The sequence below is a fragment of the Phascolarctos cinereus genome, unplaced genomic scaffold (genome assembly GCF_003287225.1).
Source record: "Phascolarctos cinereus isolate Bilbo 61053 unplaced genomic scaffold, phaCin_HiC Scaffold_631;HRSCAF=1263, whole genome shotgun sequence".
NCBI lineage: Eukaryota > Metazoa > Chordata > Mammalia > Diprotodontia > Phascolarctidae > Phascolarctos > Phascolarctos cinereus.
The window spans coordinates 6,221-17,031 of NW_027555993.1; the positions used below are offsets into that span (position 1 = coordinate 6,221).

Consider the following 10,811-nt stretch of genomic DNA (forward strand, 5'->3'; position numbering starts at 1 on the left):
TCAAGCCCTTATAATCTCTTGCCTTTATTATTGCAATATCCTATGTCTATTTTCTATCCTACTCTCCATAGCTTCTATTTAAAATGTTATTGTTTCTCTTCAAGCCTCTCATAGCACCCACTCCCATCACCATTTCATCTGAAGACCTCCCCTCATCCTTCTCCAAAAAATTGAAACCATTCACCAAGAACTCCATCTTCTCTCCTCCTCATCTCACATTAGTCAGACATCTTTAATTCATCCTTCATTCTAGTCTCAAATGAAGAAGTAGCTTTTCTCTTTGCTAAGGCCAGCCCCTCTACATTCACACTGGATCTGATTGCTTCTCTGGTAGGTTGCCCTCCCATCATCCCCACTCTTATCTACTCTGTAGATCTTTCTTTATCTGATTCTTTACATCCCCACTAGCTCTTATTCTATATTTCTCCTTTTCTTCATAGATAAAATCCTTGAGAAAGCTATTGACATTAGGTGCCTTCATTTTCTCTCCCCTCAATGTCTTCTGAATCCTTTGCAAAGTGCCTTCCAATTTCATCATTTAGCTGAAACTGTCCTCTCCAAAGTTACCAGTGTCTTAAGTGCCTAATCTAATGGACTTTTCCTCAATCCTCATCTTTATGACCTTCTGGATAGTCTCTTTCCCTAGGTTTCCCTGATGCTACTACCTCCTGATTCTCTTGTTACTTTTTTCTTTCCTATTACTTTTACTGGACCTTGTCAGTGTCCTTTCTTACTGCTCCTTTCATCTCCGCCATGCTGACTTACCATTGTTGTTTCCTGAGGCTCTGTCCTGGGCTGTCTTTCTTTTCTCTCTATGCTGTATCATTTAGTAATTCCACCAGATCCCATGGATTCAGTCATAATCTCTATGAAGATGATTCTAGGTCTATGTATTTATCACTAGTTTCTCCCTTGAGCTACAGTTGTGAATCACCAACTGCCTCTTGGACATTTCAAACTGATTCTCCTGTAGGCATCTTAAACTCAGTGTGTACAAAATAGAATTCATTAACTTTCTTCCCAAACATTTCCCTCTTCCATGCTTCCCTATTACTATTGAGGGTCCCATCATCTTCTCAGTCATTCAGGTTGGCAGCTTTTATGTCATACTTGACTCCTTGCTATCACTCACCTTACATCTTGGCCTGGGATGCTGGTGATGGGAGGGAAAGGAGAGAAGAGGAGAAGAGAGGAGAGGAGAAGAGAAGAGAGGAGAGGAGAAGAAAGGAGAGGAGAGGAGAAGAAAGGAGAGAGAGGAAGAATGAAGGAAGGGAGGGAGGGAGGAAGGAAGAAAGGAGGGAAAGAAGGAAGGAGGGAAAGAAGTAAGGAGGGAAAGAAAGAAGGAACAAAGGAAGGAAGGAGTTGCACTGCCCAACTGGAACTGGCCAATTGGGTCCCCAGTGGGGCAGCTCATGCTACCCATAGGTTGTTTGTCCTTTATTCTTGAGAAGGACCACCCCTCTATAATCCAGCTAACACTGGAGTGGATCACTTACACAGTTCCTTGAATGTAACACTCCATCTCTCACCTCTGCTTCCTGGTTACCTGGCTTCCTTCATGATTCAGCTCAAGTTCCATCTTCGGGGGCCTTCTTGGGTCCCCTCAGATGTTGGTGCCTTCCCCTGTGAAAAGCCCTCCCATCTATTTTGAATGTATCTGATAGGTAACTAGTTATTTACAATTCTCTCCATTAGAATGTGTATTTCTTGGCGGCAGGGACTTGAATTATCTTTCTTTGTATCCCCAGCCATTAGTACTTACTAAGTGGTAAGTACTAAGTAAGTACTTACTTAGTACTTACTAAGCTTGTGGACTGACAACCTCCTAATTGGCCTGCTTTCTGTCTCCTCCCTAATTCATCTTCAATTCAGGAGACAGATTAGTATTTATGAAGACATAGCGTGACAGTGTCGCTGCCCTGCTTGAGAAAATTTTTGTAGTTACTTATTGCCTCTAGTATACAATACAAAATTTTCAGTATGATATTTAAAACTCCCCAAACTTAATTCATCAATCAATCACAAAGCATTTACATGTTTTCTGCCAGGCACTGAGCTGAGCACTGGAGACACAAAGATAACAAAGAAAGTCCCTAAAACAGTCTCTGACCTCAAGAAACTTATATTCTAAGGAGGAAGACAATAACTAGGTACCTATCAGATGTATTCAAAATAAATAGGAGGTATTTTCACAGAGAAGACCAAGAGCTGTCTCTTGTAGATTTGAAGGAATCTAGAAAACCTTGGAGGTCACTCCCACTATGTTCCTCCTTTCTCTAGAGTTCTTTCTCCACCAAGTCCCTGAGAACTTCCTACCGTAGCCCTCACTTCTACTTAATTTTATTTGTTGTCTTCCTCCATTAGAATATAAGCTTTTTGAGGGCAGGGACTATTTTTTTTGTTTCTATTTGTATCCCTAGCATTTTATCATAGTGCCAGGCATAAAGTAAACACTTAAAATCTCCCCACCCTTCTCCACTTTCTTCTCTCTTTCCTTGATTGAGAAAAGACCTAAATTGTTTTATCCATTCTGAGAGAGTAATTTATCTGAGTAGAGAAACCCAAGTGAAGCTAATAAATGTTTATTGACCGACTGAATTGTTTAGAAGAAAAAGAAAGCTCCATTTTGTCTGTTACAGCTCATCTTATAATTTAAAAAAATGCGTCATGGTTCATTTTAATTTCGTCTCCCCCTTTACCCTAATATGCACAGGACTATCCTTACAGTTATAGAATGCCTTATCCCAAATTAGAAGTGAGGATTCCTAATTCTTTCAGCTATAAAAAATAATAACAACAGATTTATATGTGGCAGGAATCTGAAATGTCACTTTCTTCAATACCCTTATTTTACAGATCAGGAAACTGAAGCCCAGAGTGGCAATAGCTCACATTCTTGTAGCCCTTGGAAGTTTGCAAAGCACTTTACATTTATTAAAGTAAATAGGTGGCAGAACTGAGATCCCAGCCAGTATCCCCAGCTTTTCTACCACACAGGGGCACCTTCCATGTAGATCTTAATCAGAAAATCGACATTTAAATACCCTAAATCCTTGAGCTCTCAGCCTGGGCCAATATACCAGACTTTCTCTGGCTTCAGGGGATTTGGCCAAGGTGTGGAAATAGCCCTAGGATGATAGGCTAATCCAGTTTTTAGTCAGCTAACAACCTTGTGCAGCTGTATACAAAGTATGCCAGTTTTTCCTATGCTAGCAATCTAGGCAGTCCAGGAGTATTTTCCAACCTACTCAGGACTCAGTTCACTAAACTCCATCTGCCTTTCAAGAAAGGCCTCTTGGGGGTTGGTTTTTTTTTTCTTTCTTTTTTCCATCCACAATGAATTTGGTCAAAATTTAGCCAGTCAACAAGTTGTGCAAGGGCTCACTGGAGGCAGTCCAATGGTGAAAAAATTGCTAGTATTCATTAATCAGCTGTCTGTTAAATAAGTGATAAGTGAAAACACCACGCCTCACCCCTGCCCATTATTGTTGCAAGCTGTTCCCAGCTAAGGCAGTTAATGGCAGCTGTCCAAAAGACACTGTTCTGATGTAAGGGCCAAGCCTCCCTCATCCTAGATTAGGGGGTTGGGCTCTCCTTCCTAGAGAGTATTTAAGGCAAGAGGGTGTTCTTTCAGACACAAACTTCCTATAAGGAAGAAACACTCATCAGCAGGAAGAAACTACAAACAAACAACAACAAAAACTGCCTAGCTCTCTGAGACCCTCCAAAGAGGGAGATGTAAGTACAGCTTTTATATATATCTGTATATAATTTTAAATGTTAAAACATTTTCTTATTTCCAGATATATAGCTGTCTAGTGATATGAAATCTAGACAAAATGCTGAAAGCTCCTTTGAGGGTGTTAAGCTAACTGAAAGGTTTCTGTTGTCTCACTTTTAGATTGTGCAGGTCATTTCTGCCTGCCCATCCGTTCTGCCAGTCCAGATATGCCTCCCCAGATGCAGAACAACATGAACTACTCTGCCCAGATCGTCCAAGGTAGCCTGGACACCTTGCCCAAGAAGTCCGAGACTTCGTGGAAAGTAGTGCCCAGTTGTGCCAGCCAGACAAAATCATATCTGCAATGGTTCTAGAAAAAAACAGGAATATTCTTGACTCTATGGTATTAGAACAAGCATGGTCAAGAAACTGAAGAAGTATGATAATTGGTAAGGAAGAAAAAACTGTAAGAATCCTAACCAGAGCTGGGATGCTTATTCTCTCTTCTTGTTTTGTTTTTTGAAAGAAGGATCTTTAATGAACCATTGTATGAGTCTATGATTTTGTGAAAGGTCCTGAGTGTTTTAAAAAGTTCTCATTCATTCATTTATACATTCATTACATAAATTTTTATTAAGCCACTACTGAGAGAGGTGAAGGAGGAGGGTTCTAAGACAGAGTCCATTTCTAAATCATTTCCTCACTTACATCAGCTATATTTTATGAGGTTCGTCTGCTCTCTGCTGCCTGAGATTTTTATGCATTTCATTGAAAGAAGCCCTATATACATATACTTATATTAAAATTTATCTTTAGATTCCACTGTCTCAACTTTCTGCAATAATAACATACATTCTTGACTTTTGCCAGCTGGTTGGCTCTTACTGATCCAGAGATGTGGCCAGAAATCGAAAGCAAAACTGTCATCATCACCCAGGAACAAAGAGACACAGTACCCATCCCCCGGACTGGAATTAGCCAACTGGGTCGCTGGATGTCGGAGGAAGACTTTGAGAAAGCCTTCAATGCCAGATTTCCAGGATGCATGAAAGGTGAACAAAGCACTTAATATGATGAGATACAAGTATGATTTTCCACAATTGTTCTACCATTACGATTCTAACCATAATAACCAAAATAAAACTTTTTTTATAGAAACATAATATAGTTACCTCTGATATTTTAAATTTTATATGTAAAAATTACTAAAGTCAAGAAGCATACATATTATATTGAAGTGTATATATTATATGTTAATGATAATAATGATGATAGCTAGCACTTATATGGCACTTTAAGGTATGCAAAATATATCATACACGTGTTATCTCCTTTGGTTCTCACAACAATCCTGTAAGGAAGGTGCTATTATTATCATCCTCATTTTGCTAATTAAGAAATTGAGGCTGAGAAGTTGTCACATAGCTAGTCTCTCAAGTAGGATTCAAACTCAGGTCTTCCTGACTCTAAATCCAGAACTGATACTTCTTAGCTGCCTGATATGGACATGCCAAATAATAATTCAAAGTGAAGTTTAGTTATGATATCACTATTTAATCTAATTCCAATATGCACTTAACTCTCCTTATCATAGCTGTTTATTTGGGGAAGATAAGATATTCCAAGTGGGAAATAATTCATATGTGGATATCAGCCTTTAACAAACCTTTACTGGGGAGAATTCTTCAAATTGAGCCTGAGATTTTCTATATTATTTCTCATCTACTCTTTCTTGTTCCATAGGCCGAACGATGTATGTCATTCCTTTCAGCATGGGCCCCATTGGTTCTCCTCTGTCAAAGATAGGCATTGAACTGACAGATTCACCCTATGTGGTGGCCAGTATGAAGATCATGACCCGAATGGGAACACCAGTCTTAGAAGCACTGGGAAATGGGGAATTTGTAAAATGCCTCCATTCTGTGGGCTGCCCTTTACCTCTAAAAAGTAAGTGCACTGAAACCTACTGGTTTGACTGCCAGACAAATTTTAGGCAAATTCCATTCAGAGGAGTTGATACTCACTGCTTGTGTCATGTTTTACAGAACCTTTAGTCAACAACTGGGCCTGTAATCCAGAATTGACCCTCATCGCTCACATTCCTGATCGCCGAGAGATTATTTCCTTTGGAAGTGGTTATGGTGGAAACTCCCTCCTGGGGAAAAAGTGCTTTGCCCTCAGAATAGCAAGCAGGATTGCTAAGGAAGAAGGCTGGCTTGCAGAGCATATGCTGGTAAGAGGACAGAAAAAAAAAATGAGAGATTAGATTAATTCTGCAATAGGTCTCAAAAGAAAGGACTAGGGAATTTAAGGAGGCAGATTGTGGCATAATTCAGTTCAACAGTCATTTCTTATTGTATGCAAGGCTTTTAATGATAATTAGAACTGTCTAAAGCTGAAACAGGTTGCTCATGGAGTAATGAGCCCTCCATCACAGTATGCTCTAAAGCAGAGGCTACATTATTGCTGACCAGGGTTGTTGTAGAGGGGATTTATGTTTCAGGTAAGGGGTTGATTTAGATTAACTTTGAAGTCTCTTTTAACTCTGAGATAACATAATTCTATAAAACGTTTTTTGGTATTTTCATAGATTTAAAGATGTATAAAAGAGTCTTCAGAAATCATTTAGTCCAACTCCCTTATTTTTACAGATGAAGAAACTAAGACCCAAAGAGCCAAAGCAATTTGCCCAGCATCACACAGGTCCTATAGTGGCATACTTTAGATTTGAACCTAGGTCCTTAGATTCCCCTTCCAGAATACCTGTGCTCCTGAAAGTAGGGGTAAATGCAAAAATGAGGCTTACATGAGTCATAAATGGTACACACATTTCAGAAAATATGGGGAAATTTCTTTTGATGAATATGTTAAAATAATAATTTAGGTTATTTTAAGGTTTCCAGAGAAGAGTGGACCTAAAGAGAGCTCTGAGGGCACCCAGGTGGCTCAGTGAATAGAGTGCCAGGCCTAAAGTCAGGAAGACTCATCTTCTTGAATTCAAATCTGGCTTCAAACTCTTACTGTCTGTGTGACCCTGGGCAAGTCACTTAACCTCATTTGCCTCAGTTTTCTTATCTGTAAAATGAACTGGGGAAGGAAATGGCAAACTACTCCAGTATCTTTGCTAAACCCCAAATGGGGTCATGGATAGTTGGGCACAGCTAAAAAAAACAACCAAACAACAAGAAGAATTCTAGTCAATATTTTGTGAATTTGACTTTAGCATTTTGAAACATTAATACCTAAAATCAAATATTTAGAAGTAAGGGCTTCTACCTCCTTTGACTTTTGAAAGACATACTGAGGGGGGCAAATGGTTGTTCTACAAGGATTTCATTTCTCAACAGATCCTGGGCATCACGAATCCTGAGGGCAAGAAGAAGTACTTTGCTGCAGCTTTTCCTAGTGCCTGTGGAAAGACCAACTTGGCGATGATGAATCCAACAATCCCAGGGTGGAAAGTTGAATGCGTTGGTGATGATATTGCTTGGATGAAATTTGATGAGCAAGGTAACTATTTTGGTCCTTAATATTGCCTGTGGGGATCAGGTGAAAACTTGTTTTGTTTTGTTTTTGCTTTCAAAACATTTTAAATAATTTATAATATTTCTATGAGAAATGGTTATGTTAGAAATGTATTTTGGGGATTATTTTCTCTTAGTTAAAAATCGTGATTAAAAACAGAGTCCATATGTTTCTGATTTGTTTACATATATAACCCATCAAAATGTTGTTTGATGGGAAGCTATCTGAGGAGCAAGTCTTGAACTTTAATGTAGTAATTTACAGAAGCAAAACAAACCTAAATTCCAGAGTAAAATGGGTCTTTAGAGAGAAACAGAGGAATGCAAAAAAGGGCTTTGAATTTGGTCAGAAAAAGAAAAAAAAAGTTTTGCTTAAACCTAATTAGAATACATTTTCAAGTATAAATGCCTGTTTCATATTCACCTATACTTCAATATTTTAAAATTTTCAGGCAACTTAAGGGCTATTAATCCAGAAAATGGATTTTTTGGAGTTGCTCCTGGAACTTCTGTGAAAACAAATCCCAATGCTATTAATACCATTCAGAAGAACACTATCTTTACCAATGTGGCAGAAACAAGTGATGGGGGTGTTTACTGGGAAGGCATCGATGAACCTTTAGGCCCAGGGGTTACACTTACATCATGGAAAAACAAGGAATGGACTCCAGAGGATGGTAAGAGCACACAAATAGGACCATGAGGTACATGCTAAATTACTCCTAACATATGCTTCCAATCATCCAACATCTCTCTTCTTGCTTTGCCCAGGAGAGCCTTGTGCCCATGCCAATTCCCGATTCTGTACTCCTGCAAACCAGTGTCCCATCATTGACCCTGCCTGGGAATCTCCAGAAGGAGTTCCAATAGAGGGCATTATCTTTGGAGGCCGTAGACCTGTTGGTGAGAATGGCATTTATTAATAATTAAAAGAAGTTGTGGGACCTATGATTTTCCCATTGTGGGCATAGTAACCCCCTCTACCAATGTATATTACAGCCTATTTATGGCTTAGATAAATACTAGAGAACCACTTCAGTTACATAGAGTTTAAATGATTCAGCCAGTCATCATAGTGCTAGTGATCAGGTCTTCCTGAATATCAGCCTGTCACTCTGTCCACCATACCATACTCTCTTTCCTGATGTATGGCATTTTAGAGAAATTTAGAAAATATTCAGTGTTTCCATTGGGAATTGCATTTCTTGACTTCTGGGACAATGTTTCACAGAAAAGACAGACTCATTGTGGGTACTGCTTGAGTCACTGAGCAAACAAATGTAACTAGGCCGGTCCTCAGATGACCGTCCTATGGGCAATTAATAAGCCTTTCCTCTCAAGCTTTCCAGCCTAGTAGAATGTGCCAGAACTTAACTCCTAGTGATGTAGTTTTGGAGAGCCAAGGGTCACTCCCAGGTTGTTCCACGTTGATGTGTTTTGAACAGGACTTGAGTGGAATCCCAAGCTCTAACATACATTTTTTCTTGCTCAAGGTGTACCTCTGGTCTATGAATCCATGAGCTGGCAGCATGGAGTATTTGTTGGGGCTTCAATGAGGTCAGAAGCAACAGCAGCAGCTGAACACAAAGGTAAGGGGAAAAAAATTAAACCATAGAGTTTTCTAGCAAGTTTTCCTATTAGTGTTTAAAATATTAAGCATATTTACCCACTCAACCTTGTATGGCTTTTTTTCCCCCTCATTGTCATTCTATGCACCACGCTTTTTTTTTCCCTTGCTCCAGATCTTTGGAAATTCTTTAGTTAGGTCTTCTATCACTTCCCGTCCTAGAGCACAGGGCGGGGCAAGAGTATAATTGGCCCAGGTCATATAGCTAATATTTGTCAGAGTAAGGTCTTCTTGACTCCAAAGCTGGCCTTTTAGTTATAACTCCATGCTGCCTCTGTCTCTCACTCATTATTTATTATGCTATTATAAAGACTTGGAAAATTCTGACCTACTCTATCAGGAATTATTGTTGCTAAATAGAAATATCATATGCATTTTATATTTCTCTATATTTAATAGGCAAAGTCATCATGCATGATCCCTTTGCTATGAGACCTTTCTTTGGCTACAATTTTGGGAAGTATCTGGCTCATTGGCTCAGTATGGCTCAGCGCCCAGCAGCTAAGCTGCCCAAGATCTTCCATGTTAACTGGTTCCGGAAGGATAAAGAAGGCAAATTCCTTTGGCCAGGATTTGGGGAGAATTCCCGTGTCCTAGAATGGATCTTCAATAGGATCAATGGAGAAGACAATGCTAAGCTCACACCCATTGGTTACATCCCTTCTGAAGATGCCTTTAATCTCAAGGGTCTGACAGATATCAATATGACAGAGCTCTTCAGCATCTCAAAGGAGTTTTGGGAGAAAGAGGTGGAGGACATTGAGAAGTACTTTGAAGTGCAAGTCAATACTGACTTGCCGTATGAAATCGAAAGGGAAATCAGTGCTCTTAAGCAAAGAATAAGCCAGATATAATCAGGCTAGCATAGATTGTTTACATATTTGTTCACTTTTGGGAGTGGGGGGAACTGATGACTGACTAGTTTCCAATTCATAAGATGCCTCACCAGGTAAATGACCATGCACTATGGGTAGGACCATAATAAATGCACTAGGGTAGCACTATGATGAATGCACTGATAAGCCTGGTAGTAACTCTGAGAAGCATGATTTAATTTTTCAGATAAGGTATTAAGAGATTGGGAGTGAAAGATCTTTGTCATATCTTTATTATTCTACCTAGTGAATGTTTTGTTGTACTTTAAGAACACTTAAGACATTAGCCCTCATTCATCTTAGCAATATCACAGGGGACTATGAAACTCAGAAAGAAAAATACTTGAGATGTACATATGTGTGTTTGTGTGTATGTGTGTATGTGCTTCTGTATGTACTGTCATTAAAACATATTTAACATCTTCAGAAAATTCTTGGGAAAGATTACTGGTTAGTCTTTACTAGAATGAAATGTCACTATTAATAATATATCTGTGTACATTATTTTTATACACTATTCCTCACATTTATTATGATTTCTAATTTTTGGCATAACCTGCTTTATAAAATTATTCAATAAACTTTTTGTAGAAAACATTTTAATTGGCTTGAATTTTCTTTTTTTTTTTTTTTGAGTCACACAGCAAATAGGTGTCTAGGTCTTTCTGGTGGCTAGCTGTAGAAGATTCCTTGCTTAAACATCACTTGAAACATTCCCACTAATGGAAGAGTATATTTATGACAGCACTCAGTGGCTGGGGATGGGGTGGCCCAAATGAAGAGGGAAGGAAAACAGACAAGAAAGAGGGGAAGGGAAGGGATCAACTCAATATGGCCATCGTTTACAGGAAGGGGTATGCCAGTCTATTCCCTGTGGCTCTAGTCACCATTCTGGCAACTTTCCAAACCAAAACACCCCACCCAGACCATCACTCCCCTTTGTAGATTGTCTCCCCCTATTAAAATCTGGCTCAACACCCCTCACTTTACAAATGAGGAAAGTGAGGCCCAGAGAGGTCTAGTGATTTGCCCAAGGTTTTCTTGGTTTTGCTTATTTTGCTGAA

The 10,811-nt window shown here is 39.2% G+C and overlaps 1 protein-coding gene across 1 annotated transcript; it reads left to right on the forward strand.

The window, feature by feature from the left end:
* Nucleotides 1-3,882: 3,882 nt before the first annotated feature.
* On the forward strand, nt 3,883-10,344 carry LOC110204577 (phosphoenolpyruvate carboxykinase, cytosolic [GTP]-like). Its single transcript, XM_020980742.2, is given in 11 exon segments — nt 3,883-4,021; nt 4,024-4,075; nt 4,126-4,170; nt 4,592-4,773; nt 5,465-5,668; nt 5,767-5,954; nt 7,069-7,231; nt 7,698-7,922; nt 8,017-8,148; nt 8,739-8,834; nt 9,272-10,344. Coding segments are annotated over 11 exon segments (1,815 nt in total). The 5' UTR covers nt 3,883-3,948; the 3' UTR covers nt 9,727-10,344.
* The last annotated feature ends 467 nt before the right edge of the window (nt 10,345-10,811 follow it).